The sequence below is a fragment of the Aptenodytes patagonicus genome, chromosome W, assembly GCF_965638725.1.
Source record: "Aptenodytes patagonicus chromosome W, bAptPat1.pri.cur, whole genome shotgun sequence".
Lineage (NCBI taxonomy): Eukaryota > Metazoa > Chordata > Aves > Sphenisciformes > Spheniscidae > Aptenodytes > Aptenodytes patagonicus.
The window spans coordinates 39,436,091-39,462,302 of record NC_134981.1 but is presented as its reverse complement, the minus strand read 5'-3'; the positions used below and the strand labels follow the sequence as shown (position 1 = coordinate 39,462,302).

The window sequence follows — 26,212 nt, the reverse complement described above, 5'->3', positions numbered from 1 at the left end:
TCCCAGGGGCGGTTGCGTTTGACGGGAAATCGTTCCTGGAGAGCTGTCTGCCCGCCCCGGCTTCCCTCGAGGTGGTAGCACTGGCGAAGCAGCTGTGGGCAGGATACAGGATCTCACTGTGTCGGTAGCCTTAACAGCCGGCGCAGCGGTGGTCAAAATGAACGCCTTCCCTAGAAAACTCTCCACCAGCAGATAGAAAACTCCACCAGCAGATAGTTCACAAAAATGTAAATTTATGTAGAAGTTTAGTCTGTGCTCAGTTAAACTCCCTGATATGCATGAGGAAAAAAACCCACTTGTTAATCCTTCTAATCTATTTTTAGTCCTGTGCTTCATTCTTTTAATCCATCCTGAAAGCCGATTTTAAAATAAATGACTTAAGTCGTCTGTAGTTCAAAGTCAGCATGCAGAATACTGTTATGTAACAGAAATCGTTTATATCTTCATTAGCTAGTACAAGCATTAAAACATGTTACTGGTAATAGTGAAATATGCCCCTTACTTTAAAGTAGAGGGACACTTGTCCATGTAATGGATTCAGAATGCATTTATTTCAGATTCATAATGTCTTCATGTAAGCTAATAAGTTATTTCTGATGCAACTTGACAGTTAAATTATTGACCATCTTGTGCATTTAATAAAAACTTGGAGATGTGTAAAGGATTCAATATTTTATTCAACCAATAAAATCACATTTTTTTCACTTTGTAATTTCTTGGAAGTCGTACATACATGACTTTGATCAAGTCCTCCTGTTAAATGAAGCTTTCCTTCAGTTGAAAGTACAGACACCTGGCAAAAACCATGTGTTTCTTCAGTTACGAAGATTAGTATGGATATAGTATTAAAGCAGTGTGTGAAATAACACATAGCTTTATGTTAAAAAAGTTATACATTTTGATCTTAAGTAATGCATTCATTCATTAAGCCTTAGCCTGTTTCAGTATACTTTGTTATTTTAAATGGCATAAAGAAGTTGTCTTAGCATGCTATACGCTAGCTTTATTTAGGCATTAAAGTTATAATAAATTTGATACACAAATCTATTAAAATCATAGCCAGGAGGGCTAAACATGGCCACGTAATATGAAGTGGAGAAAACATTCATAATTCTGATGCAGATAATCCAAACTAAAACAATATAAAATGATAAGAAGGCTAAATCGTTCTTGGAATCTTACAGCAGACTATTTTCTCCTCCATTTTAAATAAATATATATATAGGTGCCTGACATATTTATAAAGGCTGATCATAACCATTTTTTTCAGTGTACTTTCATAATTTTTCCAATACCTTGTTAAAGTTTTAGGAGGGTTCTTCTGTCGTGGTTTAACCTCAGCCGACAACTAAGCACCACACAGCCGCTCGCTCGCTCCCCCCACAGTGGGATGGGGGAGAGAATCAGAAGGGAAAAAGTGAGAAAACTCATGGGTTGAGATAAAGACAGTTTAATAGGTAAAGCAAAAGCTGCACACGCAAGCAAAGCAAAACAAGGAATTCATTCACTACTTCCCATCGGCAGGCAGATGTTCATCCATCTCCAGGAAAGCAGGGCTCCATCACACGTAAGAGTTACTTGGGAAGACAAACACCATCACTCCAAACATCCCCCCCCCTTCCTTCTTCTTCCCCCAGCTTTATATACTGAGCATGACGTCATATGGTATGAAATATCCCTTTGGCCAGTTGGGGTCAGCTGTCCCAGCTGTGCCCCCTCTCAGCTTCTTGTGCACCTGCAGCCTTCTCAGTCCGCAGAGCATGGGAAGCTGAAAAGTCCTTGACTAGTGTAAGCACTACCTAGCAACAACTAAAACATGGGTGTGTTATCAACATTATTCTCATCCTTAATCCAAACCACAGCCCTGTACCAGCTACTAGGAAGGAAATTAACTCTATCCCTGCTGAAACCAGGACATCTTCCAATCCTGTTATTTCACTACAGTTATGTTTGTTTAGGTGGTGAATAATGGAGATCCTTTCCAATCTCTAAACTGAAATACCAGACCAGATTACAAGTTCTTCACCATGAGAGCAGTTAATCACTGGAATAGGTTTCCCAGAGAAATGGTGGAGTCTCCCTTAAAGACTTGTCTGAATGGGGCCCTGGGTAACCTAATTTAAGACCCTGCTTTCAACAGATGATGGGACCAGGTGATCTCCAGAAGTCCCTGCCAGCCTAGACATTTCTATTCCATGATTTACATTACCAAGCTGTCACAGTTTGCCACTGAACTAAAGCAGAGGCTCTAGTTTACATGGCATCTTCCCTAATCTTATTAAATAATGCTAATAATACTAATTGTTTTCATATCTCTTTTGAAATTATCTGAGCTTAAATTTAATGTGTGGTCATAGTAGCCATGATACATTAAATAATCAGTGCCCAGTGAATTGTATATAATGGTTGTGCAACACTGAAAAAACCCTAAGTTTTCTGAAAATTGGAACTGTCAGTTTGAAGCTATTTCAGGACTCCTTAATTTTTGGCCAATCGGTATAGTCAAATTTAAATCTTCAATTAGAATAAAAATCATGGTCATCTAAATTCATGCATTTGTTTAAGTCATGACATTTTTACTCACCCAGAGATTCTTGAGTTCTAATATACTGATTTTTAGATCAATGTTCTGCAGATATACATATGTCTCTGTTAACAAATTCTAAGCAGGTGATTGCACCACAAAAGCGTCACCCCTAGTTTGACCTTGAGGGTACAAAGTTGGCCTTTTTTACAAGTTCAAGGTCACTGAGTTCAGCAAACCTCCTGACCTGGTATTGCTGCAGAAAGAAATGCTGTCATCCTTTTATTCTTACCTCCCTTGTTCCTCCATTTCTGTGGTTCCATGGTGACCCAGATTGGGGAACTCAACTAAATTACAGACAAACTTGTCATAATAATAAAAAAAAAATAATAATTTGTCAGTGTGATTGGTTTTGGTTCACTGCACTGCAGCAGAACCAACTGCATTTGTTGTAACAAGGCAAGGTGGCAGAGGATGAAATTTTTTTCAGCACAGTGCTGGTCCATTCTAACTGTAGTTTGTCAAACACTAAGGGAGTTGGTACAATTATAACAACAGCTGTCCTGGCTATGTTCCCTCACAACTTCTTACTCACACTACTTTCTGGGGAGGGAAAAAGAGTGAGGAAAAAGAGAAAGCCTTGATGCTGTGCAAGTACTGTTCAGCAATAGCTAAAACATTGGTGTGTTGTCAACACTGTTTTAGCCACAAACCCAAAACACAGCACCATACAGGTTGCTATGAAGAAAGTTAAGTCCATCCCAGACAGACCCAATGCAATCTTCTTTACTGAAATTATTGGTCCAAAGCCCTCAAGATTATTTTTATCTGTAGTTGCTGCATGCAACATCAGCGACAGTAGATTTTCGGTAATCTGGTCTGTAAAGTCTCATACACTATCAGTCATACTATGAGGTTTGGCAGGAGAACTCAACTCTCCTGGTCTCTAAAGTCTTTCAGATTGTGATATTTCATGATGCTCTTGGTAGCATGATTATTCAGCTTCTCAAATCAGTCACTTGAAAAGGTTTTTGAATTCTGAGAAACTATAGTCTTTGTATTTGGCTGAAGATCAAGAGCTCTGAATCTGTCATCAGAAATGTCTTTATTTGCTTATCTTGGAGGGGACCTTAAGAACCAGGATATCTGTTATGTAAGCTTTCAGTAGGTCAATTAAAAAATAAATTTCACATGTCAAACTTTGATGCTTGACTTCCTAAATTAATACATGTTGTTTTGGGTTAACCCTGGTAGGCAGCTAAGCCAAACACAGCCGTTCACTTATTCCCCCCCTCAGTGGGATGGGGAAGAGAATGAGAAAGGCAAAAGTGCAAAAACTCGTGGGTTGAGATAAAGACAGTTTAATAGGGAAAGCAAAAGCTGCGCACGCAAGCAAAGCAAAACAAGGAATTCATTCACTACTTCCCATCGGCAGGCAGATGTTTAGTCATTTCCAGGAAAGCAGGGCTCCATCACACATAACGGTTACTTGGGAAGACGGGCGCCATAACTCTGAACGTCCCCCCCTTCCTCCTCCTTCCCCCAGCTTTTACTGCTGAGCATGACGTCATATGGTATGGAATATCCCTTTGGTCAGTTGGGGTCAGCTGTCCCAGCTGTGTCCCCTCCCAACTTCTTGTGCACCTCCAGCCTACTCACTGGCAGGGCGGTGTGAGAAGCAGAAAAGGCCTTGACTCTGTGTGAGCACTGCTCAGCAATAACTGCAATATCCATGTGTTATCAACAGTTTTGGTCCCAAATTCAAAGCACAGCACCATACAGGCTGCTATGAAGAAAACTAACTCCCTCCCAGCCAGACCCAGTACACGCATGTAGTAACTATAGTTGTAGAAGGCATGAAGAAAAGGTACAGCAATAGTGATGCCAGACTTGGGGGTTGTATTAAAAAGGGCTGCTCTCTCTGAATTGTTCTATATGAAGTTTTTTAATTTCATAGAATCATAAAATAGGTTGGGTTGGAAGGGACCTTTAAAGGTCATCTAGTCCAACCCCCAGCAATGAGCAGGGACATCTTCAACTAGATCAGGTTGCTCAGAGCCCCGTCCAACCTGACCTTCAACGTTTCCAGGGATGGGGCATCTACCACCTCTCTGGGCAACCTGTTCCAGTGTCTCACCACCCTCATTGTAAAAAAATTTCTTCCTTATATCTAGTCTAAATCTATCCCCCTTTAGTTTGAAGCCATTCCCCCTTGTCCTGTCGCAACAGGCCCTACTAAAAAGTCTGTCCCCATCTTTCTTATAAGCCCCCTTTAAGTATTGAAAGGCCGCAATAAGGTCTCCCCAAAGCCTTCTCTTCTCTAGGCTGAACAACCCCAACTCTCTCAGCCTTTCTTCATAGGAGAGGTGTTCCATCCCCCTGATCATTTTCGTGGCCCTCCTCTGGACCCGCTTCCAACAGGTCCATGTCTTTCTTATGCTGAGGGCTCCAGAGCTGGATGCAGTACTCCAGGTGGGGACTCACCAGAGCAGAGTAGAGGGGCAGAATCACCTCCCTCGACCTGCTGGCCACGCTGCTTTTGATGCAGCCCAGGATACGATTGGCCTTCTGGGCTGCGAGCGCACATTGCTGGCTCATGTCCAGCTTTTCATCCACCAGTACCCCCAAGTCCTTCTCGGCAGGGCTGCTCTCAATCCCTTCATCCCCCAGCCTGTACTGATACTGGGGGTTGCCCTGACCCAGGTGCAGGATCTTGCACTTGGCCTTGTTAAACCTCATGAGGTTCACATGGGTCCACTTCTCAAGCTTGTCCAAGTCCCTCTGGATGGCATCCCGTCCCTCAGGCGTGTCAACCGCACCACTCAGCTTGGTGTCATCTGCAAACTTGCTGAGGGTGCACTCGATCCCACTGTCTATGGCATGGATGAAGATATTAAACAGTACCAGTCCCAATATGGACCCCTGCGGGACGCCACTCGTCACCAAACTCCATCTGGACATTGAGCTGTTGACCATTACCCTCTGGATGCGACCATCCAACCAATTCCTTATCCACCAAACAGTCCACCCATCAAGTCCATACCTCTCCAGTTTAGAGAGAAGGATGTTGTGGGGGACCATGTCAAAGGCCTTACAGAGGTCCAGATAGACGACATCTGTAGCCCTTCCCGTGTCCACTGATGTAGTCACTCCATCATAGAAACCCACTAGGTTGGTGAGGCAAGACTTGCCCTTGGTGAAGCCATGCTGACTGTCTCGAATCACCTCCCTGTCCTCCATGTGCCTTAGCATAGCTTCTAGGAGGATCTGTTCCATGATCTTCCCAGGCATGGAGGTGAGGCTGACAGGTCGGTAGTTCCCAGGGTCCTCCTTTCTCCCCTTTTTAAAAATGGGTGCAATGTTTCCCTTTTTCCAGTCACCAGGGACTTCACCTGACTGCCATGACTTTTCAAATATCATGGAGAGTGGCTTGGCAACTCCATCAGCCAATTCCCTCAGGACTCTGGGATGCATCTCGTCAGGTCCCATAGACTTATGTATGTTCAGGTTCTTCAGGTGGTCATGAACCTGATCTTCTCTTACAGTGGGAGGGACTTTGCTCTCCCAGTCCCTGTCTTTGGTTCATCCCCACTTGAGAGGTGTGGGAAGAGAGGATGCCAGTGAAGAGTGAGGCAAAAAAGTTGTTGAGTACCTCAGCCTTCTCCTCGTCCATCATTACCAGTTTGCCAGTCATGTTCATCGGGGGGGGTACGCTTTCTTTGACCTTCCTTTTCTGGCTGACATACCTGTAAGAAGCCATTCTTATTATTCTTTGCATCCCTTGCCAAGTTCAGCTCCAGCCGCATCTTGGCCTTCCTGACCCCATCCCTACACAACTGGGTAGCGTCCCTATACTCTTCCCAGGATACCTGTCCCTGCTTCCACCACCTGTGCATTTCCTTCTTGCCCTTTAGTTTGACCAGCAGGTCTTGACTCAGCCATGCTGGTATCTTGCCTTCCTTTCCTGATTTCTTACTGTCCTGGTTTCAGCTGGAATAGAGTTAATTTTCTTCCTAGTAGCTGGTACAGTGCTGTGTTTTGGATTTAGGATGAGAATAATGTTGATAACACACTGATGTTTTAGTTGTTGCTAAGTAGTGCTTACACTAGTCAAGGACTTTTCAGCTTCCCATGCTCTGCCAGATGCACAAGAAGCTGGGAGGGGGCACAGCCAGGACAGCTGACCCCAACTGGCCAAAGGGCTATTCCATACCATATGACGTCATGCTCAGTATATAAGCTGGGGGGAGTTGGCCGGGGGGCAGTGATCGCTGCTCGGGGACTGGCTGGGTGTCGGTTGGTGGGTGGTGAGTGGTTGCATCACTTATTTTTCCTGGGTTTTGTTCCTTTCTTTCTCTCTCTTGTTGTTTTCCTTTTCATTACAATTCATTGTTATTTTTTTTTTTAATTTCAATTATTAAACTGTTCTTATCTCAACCCACGAGTTTTCTTACTTTTGCTCTTCTGATTCTCTCCCCCATCCCACCACGGAGGGGGGGGGAGGGTGAGCGAGCGGCTGTGTGGTGCTTAGTTGCTGACTGGGGTTAAACCATGACACTTAGACATGGGGATCGAGAACCCTTGTGCTCTATGGAAAGCATCCTTAAAGGTCTGCCAGCTCTGTTCTGCTCCCTTGTCCCTGAGGGCAGTTTCCCAGGGGGTCCTATTGACTAACTCCTTGAACAGCTGGAAGTTTGCTTTCCTACAATTCAGGGTCCTGACTTTACTCTTCGCCTGACCCATATCCCTCAGGACTGCGAACTCCACCAGTGCATGATCACTGCAGCCCAGGCTGCCTCCAATCTTGATGTCTCCAATTAGCTCACTTGCATTGGTGACCAACAGATCCAGTAACACATCCCCTCTGGTAGGGCTGTCTATTACCTGGCCTAAGAAGTTATCCTCAATGCACTCCAGGAGTCTCCTGGATTGCCTACAGCTCGCAGTGTTACTTTTCCAGCAGATGTCGGGGTGGTTGAAGTCCCCCAGCAGGACTAGAGCCTGCGAGCACGATGCCTCCTGTAGCTGGAGTGTGAAGGCTTGGTCAATAGGCTCCCCTTGATCGGGCGGCCTGTAGTAGACGCCAACTACAAGGTTCCCTTTGTTGCCTCGGTCTCTAATTCTTACCCATAAGCTTTCAACCTGCTTGTGGCTATTCTTCAGAGACAGCTCTTCACACTCTATCCGTTTCTTGATGTAGAGGGCAATGCCTCCGCCCCTCCTTCCTCGCCTGTCCCTTCTGAACGGACTGTAGCCATCGATAGCTGCACTCCAGTCATGGGATTCATCCCACCAATTTCATGCTATGTGTCAGATAAGGTGCTGATAACAGTCTTTGTTAGTCTTAGAACACGTGTCTGTTAATTCTCTGTGAGGCAGGATAGCATATGAAGTAAAATGTAGTATGTAGACGGCTGTATGAGGAGTGTACTGTGTTCAGTGCTGCCTGGATGTTTCTGCCCATCCTATGTGAATTCCAGTACTCTGTGTCTAGTCAGTTTCTTAATGCTGCTGGTACAGTTAACACAGAGAATCAGCTTTGATTAAACTGAAACCTAATTATACATAAAACCATTTTCTACTTTCGTTTAACTGATGTATGTATTTTTCAGTATAGGTCAGGTATATTGTTTTGTCTTTTGTATGCACAGTCTTGTGGTTTTGGGCCTAGTTTACAGCAGTTCCTAGTGCTGAAATTGGCATGGTGTTTGCACCTCTTTGGAAGTAGCTTAGCTGGGTAACAGTGTGAAAATGCCTTTAAATATTTGCAGTCAAAGATTGTCAAACTTAGTATTTGTGAAAATTGGAACATATCATATGCAAGGTTTCAAAAATTAATTTACTGTAGCTGAACTATCTTTTAATTTTTTTTTCTTGTGTTTCTTAAAAAGTAGTGGTTTTGCTCAAAGTAGTGGGTTATTGTCCAGAGTCTGATTTTGGGTTATACATATCTGATCTATGGCAAAAGTTGATATAAGCCTTGAAGTGTTAAGCTTACACTTTAAAAAGACAATTTTGCAGCTATCAGATCATGCTTAAATAATATTTTTGGCTTAAATGATATTTTTGTTCCATGTAGAAATGTTTTCTGTGCAGCATACTTTTTTGGCTTTCTGTACTCAAAAACTTTATTTCTAATAATAATAATAGAGATTTTAGAATTAAGTGATTACAAAGTAAGTTTATACTTTTTTTTGACCATGAATACCTGCACTAGTGGAGATGCATGCTATTCTGTGTTTGAAATTTTTGACAAGGACCTGAGAGTTGCATGGAGCGTTTTTTTGAAGAGAGAATGTTAGTGTCAGAATCCATGCAGATTATAGATTAAAGTATTTTTTTGTAAGAATGGTACAAAGAAGCAATACAAAAACTCGGGGTTGAAGTAAAAGATACCATGAAATCAAATAACCTCAGTGTAACAAGTTACCATTTTTCAAATGAGTTGTGATCACTGTTTGTGGTATGTAATCCTAGGTGATATCAGCTGTGAAATAGAAGTTGGCTTAAAAAACTGCTTGTGACTGTTTGGCTACACAATTATTGTAACAGCAGGTCAGCCCACTGATAGGGATGTCATGCTGTGTAGGGTGTGCCATTGTGTTTGAGATAAGTGTCTGCTGCATCATTGTTTGGCTGCTGTGTTTTAATTAGCAGAATCATTTTAAGGTGTATTTTGGGCTGACTCACATCACCATTTTTTCTTGGCCTTAGTGTTTGTGGCTCTGGTGCAGAACCACAGGCAGAAATTAGATGTCTATAGAGGCTTCTGTCCACATCTGTCCTGAACTTCTTCAGAGGTTCCTACTCCTGATACCCAGGGTGGGTCAGGAGGCCTGTGAGGTAACTGCAAATTATAACTTAGTCTCCTAAGGAAAGCTGGCATTGACTTTTGGTTTTCCTTAGCATGCTAAGCTGTAGTTTCTGTCTATTCAACAGCTGTTTCACAATCAGTTTATCTGTTGGTCAAACAGAGCAAGAATTTAGAGAAGAAGGATAGGCAGATACAACTGTAAGTGGCAAAATGTACAGAAATTTTTTACGCTGAGGGTGGTAAAACATTGGAGCAGGTTGCCCAGAGAGGTGGTGGATACCCCATCCCTGGAAACATTCAAGGTCAGGTTGGACGGGGCTCTGAGCAACCTGATCTAGTTGAAGATGTCCCTGCCCATGGCAGGGGGGTTGGACTAGATGACCTTTAAAGGTCCCTTCCAACCCAAACTATTCTATGATTCTATGATTCAGCTAATTTTAATCTGAGTCAGAATTTCCAAGGTACCGTTGCATGAACGTTTTCCTACCCCAGTGCTGCTGTTTTGGTGCTTTTTCAGTGCAACTGATACAACTGTTTGAGGAGCTATGCTATAAGCCAGTTATAAAAACAACCCCCCCAAACTAAGGAGTTGGTTTACTGTGTAGCCTTATAAACAGTTACAATAGCACAAATTTAAGGAAGGAAATGAGCTATGAGCAAGAAAGAACTTCAGCATGTGTGGTAGGTTGACCCCGGCCAGCAGCCAAACACCCACCCTGCCTTTCACTCACTCCCCTCTCCTGGGGGATAGGGAGAAAAATGGAAGGCGAAAAGACTCATGGATCAAGATAATGACAGTTTAATAAGAAAAGCAAAAGCTGTGTGCACAAGCAAAGCAAAAAGAGGGATTAATTCCCTACTTCCCATCAGCAGGCAGATGTCCAGCCACTTCTTGGGAAGTAGGGCTTCAGCACACATAAGGGTTGCTTGGGAAGACAAATGCCATAACCACAAATGTCCCTGCATCCTCTTCCTTTCCCTGAGCTTTTATTGCTGAGCATGACATCATGTGGTATGGAATATCCTTTTGGTCAGTTGGGGTCAGCTGTCCTGGCAGTGTCCCATCCCAACCTCTTGTCCACCCCCAGCATACTGGCCTTTGAGGGTGGGGGGAGAGAAGGCCTTGACTGTTCAGCAGTAGCCAAAACACTGGTGTGTTATCAACACTGTTTTAGCCACAAATGCAAAACACAGCACCATATGGGCTGCTATGAAGAAAGTTAACTTCATAACTTCATCCCAGCCAGACCCAGTACAGCATGCTAGCTACTACAGACTTCACTTCCCATGTTGGATACTTAGATTTAACTTGCTTAATTTTAGATGTTTAATTAAGTTATTCATCTAGGCTCCTGTGTATCCAATGACAAGAAATAAGTACCTCTAGATGGTAATTCATCCTGTGTGCCTATTGATACATTGATTATTTATTAAAGGAAGCCTTGCTATTTGACACCTAACTTCTAAGCATCTGAAATTGGATTATAGGACACAGTGAGAGGCAGCTTACTTCAGTTCAGGGTTACCTTGCACTTACTGCATATTGATAAGATTATTTGTGTAAGAATTCATTACACAACTAGTGTTCCATATGTTAATAACCTAGTTTGCCTTGTACTGACTTTTTCAGGTAAGCAGGCTCTTAGGTTAATGTCTGAATTGGCATCTCATTACTATATAAAAGAAGGGATGGCTTATATTAAGAGCCTTGCTGAGATGGAGAAATACTTAAAGTATAAAGAACATAATTTTGTCCAGTAGATAAATTTAATGCTTTCTGAGCTAGGCTCAATATGATGTACCACTCTCAAAGGCTGAGAATTCATAGATATTTCTGTTTCTTCAACCATTTGTTAATCTCCCAATGATATTTATGGTGGGAAGTGTAAGTCTTATCTTTTTCTTTTAGGTTGACAATTGCATTTTTCGCACTCTCTGGTCTGGATATGTTGGATTCCTTAGATGTGGTGAACAAAGATGATATAATAGAATGGATTTATTCCCTGCAGGTCCTTCCCACAGAAGACAGTGAGTGAGTTTTTAGTTGTTTGTTTTTTTTTTTTTTTAATTATTATTAACATCTTTACTTTTGCTTTCTACTTGGGGAATAGTGTATTGCTCTTAGTTTTTATAAAATACAAGCTTGACCTTCCCGAGGTGGTTGTCCTGATAATTTCTGATAGCAGTATGTCTAGCAATTCCTAGAAATATACCCCTCTAAAGAAATAAGGCTAGAAGTGATTAGTTTAGCTTTTTTTACGTGTTCAAGGTGAAGCTATGAAATGAATTTGAAGACAAGACAATATAAAATACTGAAGAAGTTCCACCTTTGAGCATCTTCTCAGAGAATTTTTTTACCTGTTTCTAAAAGAAATGCATATGCCATACAGATATTACAAGTCTATTAATGATTATATTGACTTCTGCTAATTGTAGCTATGCCAGGAGCTATAAGCACAGGTGTGACTTTTGGAAAAAGGGAGGTGTAAGGTTAAGAAGCAAAAGGGATAAACACAGTTCCCACTTTATAATGAAAAAAATTATTCTTTAGATCTGTGAAGGTTAAATTTACCTAACGTTTTTAGAAGGAGTAATACTGTTGCTCTGTCCTAGCTGTCCTCAGATTGGAAGGTTCATAGTAGATTCAGGTTAGGGAGGGAGCACACAAAAAGTGGCCCTCTCCAGGTAACTTGACAGAAGTGGAGGGAGGTGCTATTTCTCCGGGCTAGTTGGTATTGGTGTATTTTTCTGTGGTGGCTCAGGTGAGTGGTTAATAGCAATAGGAGGAGTGGAAGTGAGGGAGATGTGGATGAGGCACTACCATTTTAAGGTGAGGTGCTGGCATGTTAAGTGCTGGTGTGGGGATAGCTCCAGGCTTGTCTTTAGAGAAGAGGTAATTCCAGGTGCCTGTCTATAAAATCATGAACATGTGAAGTACCTCGTATGTTGGATAGTTGTAGAAATAAAATTGTGTATTTCCTTATAATATCTAGTCTAATCATATACCACAAATTAGGTGTATTCCCTAAAGCAGTTTTATGAAATAAAAAGAGTTTTATGAAGCGAATGTATGGAAGTCAAGATTGCTGATGCTTGATTTTTGCAGTAATAAAAAGAAGCTGTTTCTTTTTCTGGCAACTTACAAACCATCAGATCTGTTCCAGACATTAGCTCTAATAGATTTTGATTTTTTGTGCTGTATTTCAGGACTGATTACAGAAAATTAAGGGGCTTGGATCACATAATTGTTCCTACAGGTCTTTTATTTATGAGAAGGTTCCTGTCACTTAGCATTGAGAAAATTTTCCAGGGTGTACATGCTTTTTTTCCAGGAGTTACATACTTTCTGATCTCTATCCCTGTCTTCAGGAGTGTATTCTGAAAGAACGGTCAACTTTGCAAGAAGAGAGATTAGAATAGGCATTTTTTTGTTTGTTTGTCTTTGATAGTATGCTGTAATTCTCAGTAAGTATCCTGTCACCCCACCTCCCAGCCAATATTTGGGATAGTCACATCATTATCAAGGGCCTTCTAGGGACGATGGTATAAATCTCAGCATGCAGCAGAGGCTAAAGATCCAGGGCACAGCTAGGACGTGCTATCTTTTTTTTGGTTGGTTTTTTTTTTCTTGGCTCTTATCCTATCATAAAATTACAGGACAGTAGTTTTAGGGAGGATGCCTATGGCAGTGCATTCTGTGCTTATAAATAATAAATCTCTCATTTCTCCAGCAGACCAACCTTCACTCCAGTCCTGTATCTTGATATCACATCATAAGAACTCTGTTTTTGTTAAGCTATCTTCCTTTTGGTATTAACACTACTCTTTATCAGGTCCCTTGACCCCTAAAATTTCAGCATTATTTTATTCCATTTTTACTTCATCTGATGGACAATAGATGACTTAAAATGTAAATGATACCAACAGCAACAAACTAGATGCTGGATGATTAAATGTTCAGAATGGAGTGCACAACCTCCTTTAATGTCTACTTTCAATAAAATGCACTGACTTTCTGTTTTTTAATTCTGGATGTGTGCAATATTTGCTATATGGCAGCCTCCCATCAGTAGAGCTCTGACTCTCTTTTGGCCTGTTTGAAGAAGTAGCTAAACTGTAGTAGGCTGCAGCACTTGAGGCTTTTTGGTTTCAACATGTTTGTACATATCTAGTTAAAGGGAATACTTGCTAGCTTGATGCATCAGAATCTTTCCTGGAAAAAATCTGACTACTTTTAAAGAAATATACTATTGAAACTTCTTTGACATGCATGCTGATATATCCCTCTTTCTGGGAAAATTGATTTTTAAGCATCTAAATTCTAACACTGTGTGTTAGAACATCTAAATTCAACATTGTGTAGTTTCTAGAATAAGGAAATTCCAATAATCTTGCCTTAAGTAACTGCATTGCACTTAATGTAAATCTTCATTACTTTTGGTTCTGTCATTGAAAAACAATGGACTTATATTTTAAATTGGAATATGTTTTTAGCTCATCTTGGTTCTTTGGTTTTGATTGCATCACTGGATGAATTACTAAAAGGAACAAAAAGACAATTCCTGTAATTCTTATTGGAAAATTTTCTCTGCTGTTCATGTTACTCTCTCCAAAGTTTCCATATCAGTAGTACTTCACTTGATTATTAGGCACTTTTAAAGGTGGCAAGTTCAAATTATTTTGAGAACTACTGCTACTTTACAATGGGCTTCCAATGGATGGGAGACAGAACAGTCGATACTCTCCAAAATTAATTTCTGTTTACTTTTACCAATAACTATTACAGTAGGGTATTATAGAACCTGGTAGAAAATTCAGAATTTGAATTTTTAGAATACTTATTTGTTATAATCTCAAAATATACTGTGATAGAATTAAGTAATATGTTTGTATATACTAATACGGGAAGATCTTGGTCTAGCTCAGTAAGAAAGCGTGCGCACACACACTTTGTGAACCTAATTGAAATGCACTAAAGGAAGCTAAAGCTTAAGGTCCATCAGGATGGACTATATTCTTCTGTGGTTTTACTGTAAATGTGAAATATAGGAGATTCAAAAAAGTAATACCATAATTAATTTCAGCTCAAGTGTTTTAGAGCCTGACTCAATACCCATTGTAATTTGGAGAGAATGGCATGTCACACATCAGCTGACTCTCACACAAAACTAACAGTTTTAGCTGGATGCTTGGTTTCCTTGGTGTCTTCTACTTATTTGAAAGGACTCTGTCTTCTGTAACTTTTGCAAAATAGTTTGGTTTTTACTTCCATAGCTTTTGGCCATTGCCACCTTTCCTTCATATTTAGTAAAAGCTCTGCCTCATTACATGGCTAATAGCATGTGTTTGTTTTGTTTATGTGTTGAAGGGGAAAGTAATTGTAGCTGCTCAGCAGTGGTAATTCCTGACCAAGGAATGATCTGGCATGGAGGGCAAGAAGGACCAACTGGAAGAAGGGGTTAAACTGGCTGGAAGCAGGAATGCCAGAGACAGAATGATTCCCTGCAAGGGAGTGAAGTTTCCCTTGCTGATGAGATAAGAAACAGCCTCAGCATTGTCTTGTAGCCATCCTGTAATGCAAGCACTCAGGGGCCACCTTTGGGCAGCAGAGCTGGTGCTGGGGGATGGAACCGGGCTGAGGTGCCCCATGCAACCGCTCACGGGATTGGTGCTGGTGCAGGTGTATATATGGAATCTGCTCATGACACATCTTTGCAGACTCCTTGTAGAACCGCTTATGGTGGTAGGACTCTGCTCAATGCATTGTTCATTATTTTTTTCTTTTATATTTAAGCACAAGCGCGTGTTTAATTCGCCTTGAGGGGTACCATAAAAATTCCCCAACAGTGTTCATTGTAGTAAGACCAAACTGTGTTTCCTTTTAGGTCACTGAAAATTTGAAAAGGCCTCCTTTTTTTTTCATTAGGAGGGGGGCTGTGCTCTTTTACAAGCCTTATTAGAAATTGTATCTTTGGAATAAGACATATTTCTCAGTGTTAGTGAAATTAGAAAAGGATTGACAAAAGACCCTGTTTCAACTCCTTGTTCTTCAGATTCTTGTCATGTTATAACTTTACTGTTTTCCCTCTCATAAAGCAGCTCCTAGACAGAATTTCAAATTTATTATAAGTATCTTAAAGTGCAACTCTTAGCAATGTAAGAAAGAGGTATCCCAGTTGTTCCTTTCAGGTCACATGTAAACCAACTTCAGCACTTTTAAAAGACTGTGAATCCAGAGCTCTGGGCTGAAGTAATGTAATTACAGACCTACAGTGGATGTAGGTTCCTTGGCCATTTTCATCTGCCATCCTCCCCTATAGCAACACTGGCACTTGTTTGACCCTGCTGGGAGCTGGTTTAGCTTGCTGAAGTGGCAGAAAAGCATGTATTTATTTATAGAATCATAGAATCATTGAGGTTGGAAAAGACCTCTAAGATCATCGAGTCCAACCGTCAACCCAACACCACCATGCCCACTAAACCATGTCCCTAAGCGCCTCATCTACACGTCTTTTAAATACCTCCAGGGATGGGGACTCCACCACTTCCCTGGGCAGCCTGTTCCAATGTTTAACCACTCTTTCAGTAAAGAAATTTTTCCTTACATCCAATCTAAACCTCCCCTGCCGCAACTTGAGGCCATTTCCTCTCGTCCTATCGCTTGTTACTTCGGAGAAAAGACCAACACCCACCTCGCTACAACCTCCTTTCAGGTAGTTGTAGAGAGCGATGAGGTCTCCCCTCAGCCTCCTTTTCTCCAGGCTGAACAACCCCAGTTCCCTCAGCCGCTCCTCATAAGACTTGTTCTCCAGACCCCTCACCAGCCTCGTTGCCCTTCTCTGGACACGCTCCAGCACCTCGACGTCCTTCTTGTAGTGAGGGGCCCAAAACTGAACACAGTATTCGAGGTGCGGCCTCACCAGTGCCGAGTACAGGGGCACGATCACTTCCCTACTCCTACTGGCCACACTATTTCTGATACAGGCCAGGATGCCATTGGCCTTCTTGGCCGCCTGAGCACACTGCCGGCTCATGTTCAGCCGGCTGTCGACCAACACCCCCAGGTCCTTCTCTGCTGGGCAGCTTTCCAGCCACTCTTCCCCAAGCCTGTAGCGCTGCATGGGGTTGTTGTGGCCGAAGTGCAGGACCCGGCACTTGTCCTTGTTGAACCTCATACAGTTGGCCTGGGCCCATCCATCCAGCCTGTCCAGGTCCCTCTGCAGAGCCTTCCTACCCTCGAGCAGATCAACACTCCCACCCAACTTGGTGTCGTCTGCAAACTTACTGAGGGTGCACTCAATCCCCTCATCCAGATCATTGATAAAGATATTAAACAAGACCGGCCCCAGTACTGAGCCCTGGGGAACACCGCTCGTGACCGGCCGCCAACTGGATGTAACTCCATTCACCACAACTCTCTGGGCCCGGCCATCCAGCCAGTTTTTGACCCAGCGCAGAGTCCACCTGTCTAAGCCGTGAGCCGCCAGCTTCTCGAGGAGAATGCTGTGGGAGACAGTGTCAAAGGCCTTGCTGAAGTCCAGGTAGACCACATCCACAGCCTGTCAGAAAGGTTAGCTTTGTGTTGCCTTTGTGAACTGAATTGTCTGGGAATGCTAGTGCCAGCCCAGTGGGGAAGAGGGAGCAAGATTACATACTTTGACAGCTGGATGTTTCACTGGCTTTGCTATACTAAGAAACTGCACCCTAAGTAAAGCTGAGACATCTTTCACTTTCTGGTCTGAACCCCCACGATCCATGCATTAGCAGGCTGAAAACCATTGCTCTAGACCAGGGACCTAAAACGTTTGTGGGTTGTGGTTTTTTTTGTTTTGTTTTGTTTGCAAAGATTGAATTTAGTTTTGTAATAATGCTGCTTTTTTTTTCTCCTTTGCTTGTGCACTAAAAAAACCTGGGGAAAACGTCATTGACTTTTTGAGATCCTGGTTACATTTGAACTTTCTGATCATCAATTTCTTGAGCATAAATATGAATTCTTCTCTAACTTAACCTTTTTTAATGGCTGGATTTGAAGTATTTATATGGATGTGTAGCGGATTGCTGTTTTAGAGAATGTAACTTTACATTTTACGATACATTCTAGTGCTTTGATTTATAAGAATAATCCATTTTTTAGCCCTAGTTCAGTAAGAATTGCTCATGTTTACTTTTATCTGGGTATACTATGTCAGCCTATGTTAATGTCGTGGTTTAACTTCAGTCGGCAACTAAGCACCACGCAGCCGCTCGCTCACTCCCCCAGCCCCCGGTGGGATGGGGGAGAGAATTGGAAGAGCACAAGTTAGAAAAACTCGTGGGTTGAGATAAAAACAGTTTAATAATTGAAATAAAATGATAATAATAATAATATGATAATAATAATAATAATACACAAAGCAAGTGATGCACAGTACAATTGCTCACCACCCGCCGACCGATGCCCAGCCAGTCCCCGAGCAGCGGCCCCCCCGGCCAGCTTTCCCCAGTTTATGTACTGAGCATGACGTCACATGGTATGGAATGTCCCTTTGGCCAGTTTGGCTGTGCCCCCTCCCAGCTTCTTGTGCACCTTCAGCCTTCTCAGTCGGTAGAACATGGGAAGCTGAAAAGTCCTTGGCTAGTGTAAGCATTACCTAGCAACAACTAAAACATCGGTGCATTATCAACTTTGTTCTCATCCTAAATCCAAAACACTGTACCAGCTACTAGAAAAGAAATTAACTCTATCCCTGCCGAAACCAGGACAATATCCACCCCTTATTCTATACCATCTGCGTCATGCTCAAGTCTCATATTTTCCAGTACATTTTCATTAATCACCACCCCTTTATATATATATATATATATATATACACACACAGAGATATCATTCCCTTCGTCTGTGGGCCATCCCTCTAAAATGTTCGGTGAGTTCATTTAGTCCATGACTTTGGGCTCCATCTGTCATAATAATCTTTCAGGGCAGGAAAAATGGAGATGGTATGTGGTGTTGGATTGTTCCATGTTGAAGTCAGTTCTGGTACCATCATCACTGTGCTTTGCTTGGTTTCACTGAAGTTATTCTTCATTAGTCTGGGTGATTCTTATTGTAATAACATTAGTATGGCATATAATATTATTAGTATTATTAGTATATCTGTGTATTATTAGTATAACTATTATAACTATAATTAGTACTTAACATCACATAATTCAGATCATTGGCTATTCTCACCCAAAATCAAATCCCCTTGAGGTACACATCGGACTTCCCCATCCTCCCGCATTATCCACCAAGTGCACCCAGGTCCTTGAGCAAAAGCAATCCCATGGATGGGTTTGCCTCTGCCTGAGGCAGGAATAACCCAGACTGTCTTCCCCAGCATATTTTTTATGTGCACTACAGGAACTTTATTCCCATCTACAGTACGTAAAAGTTCTGACTGGGCAGGGCCTGCTCGATTGGCAGATCCCCTAGTGTTGACTAACCAGGTGGCCTTTGCTAAATGCGTATTCCAATGTTTGAACGTCCCGCCACCCGTTGCTCTCAGTGTAGTCTTTAACAGTCCATTGTATCGTTCAATTTTCCCAGAGGCCGGTGCATGATAGGGGATGTGATACACCCACTCAATGCCGTGCTCTTTGGCCCAGGTGTCTATGAGGTTGTTTTGGAAATGAGTCCCGTTGTCTGACTCAATTCTTTCTGGGGTGCCATGTCGCCATAGGACTTGCTTTTCAAGGCCCAGGATAGTGTTCCGGGCGGTGGCATGGGGCACGGGATATGTTTCCAGCCATCCGGTGGTTGCCTCCACCATTGTAAGCACGTGGCGCTTGCCTTGGCGGGTTTGTGGGAGTGTGATATAATCGATCTGCCAGGCCTCCCCATATTTATATTTCAACCATCGTCCTCCATACCAGAAAGGCTTTAACCGCTTGGCTTGTTTGATTGCAGCACATGTTTCGCATTCATGGATAACCTGGGCTATAGTGTCCATGGCAAATGGTAGGGCTGTGTTTCCACCCCTGGGGCAGTCGGTTCCAGGTGTACTGAACACCCCTCCAAGTGAAAGCAAACTGTGGCTTGCACTCTGCTGCCAAAGGGATGGAGAAAAACGCATTAGCAATATCAACTGTGGCATACCACTTGGCTGCCTTTGACTCCAGTTCGTATTGAAGTTCTAGCATGTCTGGCACAGCAGCACTCAGCGGTGGCATGACTTCATTTAGGCCACGATAGTCTACTGTTAGTCTCCACTCTCCATTAGACTTCCGCACTGGCCATATGGGACTGTTAAAGGGTGAGCGGGTCTTGCTGATCACTCCTTGGCTCTCCAGTCGACGAATCAGCTTATGGATGGGAATCAGGGAGTCTCGGTTGGTGCGATATTGCCGCCGGTGCACTGTGGTGGTAGCAATTGGCACTTGTTGGTCTTCGACCTTCAGCAACCCCACAACAGAGGGGTCCTCCGAAAGACCAGGCAAGGTGGACAGCTGTTTAATTTCCTCCATCTCCAAGGCAGCTATACCAGAAGCCCACCGGTACCCTTTTGGGTCCTTGAAATACCCTCTCCTGAGGTAGTCTATGCCAAGGATGCACGGAGCATCTGGGCCAGTCACAATGGGGTGCTGTCGTGGTTTAACTTCAGTCGGCAACTAAGCACCACGCAGGCACTCGCTCACTCCCCCCCACCCGGTGGGATGGGGGAGAGAATTGGAAGAGCACAAGTGAGAAAAACTCGTGGGTTGAGATAAAAACAGTTTAATAATTGAAATAAAATGATAATAATAATAATATGATAATAATAATAATAATACACAAAGCAAGTGATGCACAGTACAATTGCTCACCACCCGCCGACCGATGCCCAGCCAGTCCCCGAGCAGCGGCCCCCCCGGCCAGCTTTCCCCAGTTTATGTACTGAGCATGACGTCACATGGTATGGAATGTCCCTTTGGCCAGTTTGGCTGTGCCCCCTCCCAGCTTCTTGTGCACCTCCAGCCTTCTCAGTCGGTAGAGCATGGGAAGCTGAAAAGTCCTTGGCTAGTGTAAGCATTACCTAGCAACAACTAAAACATCGGTGCATTATCAACTTTGTTCTCATCCTAAATCCAAAACACTGTACCAGCTACTAGGAAGGAAATTAACTCTATCCCTGCCGAAACCAGGACAATATCCACCCCTTATTCTATACCATCTGCGTCATGCTCAAGTCTCATATTTTCCAGTACATTTTCATTAATCACCACCCCTTTATATATATATATATATATACACACACACAGAGATATCATTCCCTTCGTCTGTGGGCCATCCCTCTAAAATGTTCGGTGAGTTCATTTAGTCCATGACTTCGGGCTCCATCTGTCATAATAATCTTTCAGGGCAGGAAAAATGGAGATGGTATGTGGTGTTGGATTGTTCCATGTTGAAGTCAGTTCTGGTACCATCATCACTGTGCTTTGCTTGGTTTCACTGAAGTTATTCTTCATTAGTCTGGGTGATTCTTATTGTAATAACATTAGTATGGCATATAATATTATTAGTATTATTAGTATATCTGTGTATTATTAGTATAACTATTATAACTATAATTAGTACTTAACATCACATAATTCAGATCATTGGCTATTCTCACCCAAAATCAAATCCCCTTGAGGTACACATCGGACTTCCCCATCCTCCCGCATTATCCACCAAGTGCACCCAGGTCCTTGAGCAAAAGCAATCCCATGGATGGGTTTGCCTCTGCCTGAGGCAGGAATAACCCAGACTGTCTTCCCCAGCATATTTTTTATGTGCACTACAGGAACTTTATTCCCATCTACAGTACGTAAAAGTTCTGACTGGGCAGGGCCTGCTCGATTGGCAGATCCCCTAGTGTTGACTAACCAGGTGGCCTTTGCTAAATGCGTATCCCAATGTTTGAACGTCCCGCCACCCATTGCTCTCAGTGTAGTCTTTAACAGTCCATTGTATCGTTCAATTTTCCCAGAGGCCGGTGCATGATAGGGGATGTGATACACCCACTCAATGCCGTGCTCTTTGGCCCAGGTGTCTATGAGGTTGTTTCGGAAATGAGTCCCATTGTCTGACTCAATTCTTTCTGGGGTGCCATGTCGCCATAGGACTTGCTTTTCAAGGCCCAGGATAGTGTTCCGGGCGGTGGCATGGGGCACAGGATATGTTTCCAGCCATCCGGTGGTTGCCTCCACCATTGTAAGCACGTGGCGCTTGCCTTGGCGGGTTTGTGGGAGTGTGATATAATCGATCTGCCAGGCCTCCCCATATTTATATTTCAACCATCGTCCTCCATACCAAAAAGGCTTTAACCGCTTGGCTTGTTTGATTGCAGCGCATGTTTTGCATTCATGGATAACCTGGGCTATAATGTCCATGGTCAAGTCCACCCCTCGATCACGAGCCCATCTATATGTTGCATCTCTTCCTTGGTGGCCTGAGGTGTCATGGGCCCACCGAGCTAGAAATAATTCACCCTTCTGTTGCCAGTCCAGATCCACCTGAGCCACTTCAATCTTAGCAGCCTGATCCACCTGCTGGTTATTTTGATGTTCTTCAGTGGCCCGACTCTTGGGTACGTGAGCATCTACGTGACGGACTTTTACAACCAGGTTCTCCACCCGGGCAGCAATATCTTGCCACAATGTGGCAGCCCAGATGGGTTTGCCTCTGCGCTGCCAGTTGCTCTGCTTCCATTGCTGCAACCACCCCCACAGGGCATTTGCCACCATCCAGGAGTCAGTATAGAGATAGAGCACTGGCCACTTTTCTCGGTCAGCAATGTCTAAAGCCAGCTGGATGGCCTTTACTTCTGCAAATTGGCTCGATTCACCTTCTCCTTCAGCAGTTTCTACAACTTGTCGCATAGGACTCCATACAGCAGCTTTCCACCTCCGATGTTTTCCCACAAGACGACAGGACCCATCAGTGAACAGGGCATATTGCTTCTCATTTTCTGGTAGTTCATTATACATTGGGGCCTCTTCAGCACGCGTTACCTCCTCCTCTGGCAATATTCCAAAATCTTTGCCCTCTGGCCAATCCATGATCACTTCCAGGATTCCTGGGCGACTGGGGTTTCCTATTCGAGCCCGTTGTGTGATCAGTGCGACCCACTTACTCCATGTAGCATCAGTTGCATGATGTGTACAGGGGACCCTCCCTCTGAACATCCAGCCTAGCACCGGCAGTCGTGGTGCCAGGAGGAGCTGTGCTTCAGTGCCGATCACTTCTGAAGCAGCTCGAACCCCTTCATATGCTGCTAATATCTCTTTTTCAGTTGGAGTATAGCGGGCCTCGGATCCTCTGTATCCCCGACTCCAAAACCCTAGGGGTCGACCTCGAGTCTCCCCTGGTGCTTTCTGCCAGAGGCTCCAGGTAGGGCCGTTCTCCCCGGCTGCGGTATAGAGCACATTTTTTACCTCTTGCCCTGCCCGGACTGGCCCCAGGGCTACTGCATGAACTATCTCCCGTTTAATTTGTTCAAAAGCTTGTCGTTGCTCAGGGCCCCATTTGAAATCGTTCTTCTTTCGGGTCACTTGATAGAGAGGGTTTACAATCAGACTGTAATTTGGAATGTGCATTCTCCAAAAACCCACGACGCCTAAGAAAGCTTGTGTTTCCTTTTTGCTAGTTGGTGGAGACATGGCTGTTATTTTGTTGATCACATCCATTGGGATCTGACGACGTCCATCTTGCCATTTTATTCCTAAAAACTGGATCTCCTGTGCAGGTCCCTTGACCTTACTTTGTTTTATGGCAAAACCGGCCTTCAGCAGGATTTGGACTATTTCCTTCCCTTTTTCAAAAACTTCTCCTGCTCTGTTGCCCCACACGATGATATCATCAATGTATTGCAGGTGTTCTGGAGCTCCACCCTGTTCCAGTGTAGTATGGATCAGTCCATGGCAAATGGTAGGGCTGTGTTTCCACCCCTGGGGCAGTCGGTTCCAGGTGTACTGAACGCCCCTCCAAGTGAAAGCAAACTGTGGCCTGCACTCTGCTGCCAAAGGGATTGAGAAAAACGCATTAGCAATATCAACTGTGGCATACCACTTGGCTGCCTTTGACTCCAGTTCGTATTGAAGTTCTAGCATGTCTGGCACAGCGGCACTCAGCGGTGGCGTGACTTCATTTAGGCCACGATAGTCTACTGTTAGTCTCCACTCTCCATTAGACTTCCGCACTGGCCATATGGGACTGTTAAAGGGTGAGCGGGTCTTGCTGATCACTCCTTGGCTCTCCAGTCGACGAATCAGCTTATGGATGGGAATCAGGGAGTCTCGGTTGGTGCGATATTGCCGCCGGTGCACTGTGGTGGTAGCAATTGGCACTTGTTGGTCTTCGACCTTCAGCAACCCCACAACAGAGGGGTCCTCCGAAAGACCAGGCAAGGTGGACAGCTGTTTAATTTCCTCCATCTCCAAGGCAGCTATACCAAAAGCCCACCGGTACCCTTTTGGGTCCTTGAAATACCCTCTCCTGAGGTAGTCTATGCCAAGGATGCACGGAGCCTCTGGGCCAGTCACAATGGGGTGCTTCTGCCACCCGTTCCCAGTTAAACTCACTTCGGCTTCCAATACAGTTAGCTGTTGGGATCCCCCCGTCACCCCAGAAATACAGATGGGTTCTGCCCCTATATAGCTTGATGGCATTAGGGTACACTGTGCACCGGTGTCTACCAGAGCCTTATACTTCTGTGGGTCTGACGTGCCAGGCCACTGAATCCACACAGTCCAGTAAACCCGGTTGTCCCTTTCCTCCCCCTGGCTGGAGGCAGGGCCCCTCTAATCCTCATCACAGTACTCATTTCTCATTTCTTGTACGTACGAGTCAGAAGTTTCTTCATTAAGATCAAGAGTAAGATCAGCCCTTCTACTCTCTCTGGGGAACTGCCCGCTGGAAACTGGAGCAGCAATTTTCCTGGAAGAACCTCTTTCTGTGATTGTTTTCCCTTGTAATTCACGTACCCGTGCCCCTAGGGCTGCGGTAGGTTTCCCATCCCACTTCCTCATGTCCTCTCCGTGGTCACGCAGATAAAACCATAGGGTGCCCCGTGGTGTGTACCCTTTATATTCTCTCTCTTGAGCAAAAGAACGCTTACTTCTAATAGCCGAGATACTGGTCCGTACAGGTGAGGAGTAGGACCTATCCTCTCTGAGTTGCTGGATCTCCCGGGACAGTTTTTCGGACAGTTTCTCCACAGCCGAGACGATGGAGGAAGAAAGACTTTCCTCGTATTGCCGGAGTTGACTAGCCAATTCATCCACTGTTTGTTCCTCTCCATCTTTCCAGGTCATCACTGCCAATGAATTGGCGTATGACGATGGTGAGCTCCTTATAAACTTCCGCCACATGGGTCGTGTGCACTTGACTTCGTCTGGATCTTTGGATAGTTGTTTATTGTTCAGGTCACCATAAATCACCTCCAGCACAGCTAATTCTCTCAGAAACTGGATACCCTTCTCCATGGTGGCCCACTTGCTTGGGCGACATATGACATCTTCCTTAAAGGGATACCTTTCCTTCACGCTTGACAAGAGTCGCCTCCAAAGGCTGAGGATACGTGTCCCTTTTCCAATTGCTTTATCAATGCCCCCTTCCCTAGAAAGGGATCCCAGCTGCTTGGCTTCCCTACCCTCTAATTCCAGGCTACTGGCCCCATTATCCCAGCATCGGAGCAGCCAGGTGACAATATGCTCACCTGGACGACGGCTGAAATCTTTTCGTATATCTCGCAGCTCACTCAGGGATAGAGATCGGGTGGTCACTGCCTCGTTTATGAGTTCTTCCTCTTCCTCCTCCCCGATCAGCGGCCGGGTCTCCTCCTCCCGTTCTCGTGATGGCCCTTCTCCAGGGTACTCGTACAGTTCTTCCTCCGGTTCCCTTTTAGAAGAAGCTTCTTCCTCCCTTACTAAACGAGCCGACTTCCGCTTCCAAAATTTCTTCTTGTGTACAGGGGCGACTGATACCGGCACAGGCTGGTTCTTTGGTTCAGCCACAGGGCCTGTTGCCGGGGTTGGAGTGGTCGCAGTGCATGTCGCCGGGGTTGGAGTGGCCGCAGTGCAAGTGCATGTCACCGGAGTCCGAGTAGCCGCAGGGCCTGTTGCCGGGGTCTGAGTGACTGCAGTGCAAGTGCATGTCACCGGAGTCTGAGTGGCCGCAGGGCCTGTCGCCGGGGTTGGAGTGGCCACAGTGCAAGTGCATGTCACCGGAGTCTGAGTGGCCGCAGGGCCTGTCGCCGGGGTTGGAGTGGCCACAGTGCAAGTGCATGTCACCGGAGTCTGAGTGGCCGCAGGGCCTGTCGCCGGGGTTGGAGTGGCCACAGTGCAAGTGCATGTCACTGGAGTCTGAGTGGCCGCAGGGCCTGTTGCCGGGGTTGGAGTGGCCACAGTGCACGTGCATGTCACCGGAGTCTGAGTGGCCGCAGGGCCTGTTGCCGGGGTCTGAGTGACCGCAGTGCATGTCGCCGGGGTCTGAGTGGCCTCAGTGCATGTCGCCGGGATTGGAGTGGCCGCAGTGCATGTCGCCAGGGTCTGAGTGGCCGCAGTGCATGTCGCCAGGGTCTGAGTGGCTGCAGTGCATGTCGCCGGGATTGGAGTGGCCGCAGTGCATGTCGCTGGGGTCTGAGTGGCCGCAGTGCATGTCACCGGGGTCTGAGTGGCTGCAGTGCATGTCGCCGGGATTGGAGTGGCCGCAGTGCATGTCGCCAGGGTCTGAGTGGCCGCAGTGCATGTCGCCGGGGTCTGAGTGGCCGCAGTGCATGTCGCCGGGGTCTGAGTGGCTGCAGTGCATGTCGCTGGGGTTGGAGTGGCCGTAGTGCGTGTTGCCCGGGTTTGAGTGGCCGCAGGGCCTGTTGCCGGGGTCTGAGTGGCTGCAT

The 26,212-nt window shown here is 44.8% G+C and overlaps 1 protein-coding gene across 1 annotated transcript in view; it reads left to right on the top strand.

Annotated features, from left to right (window-relative positions):
• LOC143172020 (geranylgeranyl transferase type-1 subunit beta-like) overlaps positions 1-26,212 on the top strand; it is a 68,500-nt gene that overhangs the window by 291 nt on the left and 41,997 nt on the right. Inside the window, 1 exon segment of the mRNA XM_076361235.1 lies at positions 11,248-11,366. Within this exon segment, the coding sequence (XP_076217350.1) occupies positions 11,285-11,366 (82 nt within the window). The 5' untranslated portion in view covers positions 11,248-11,284.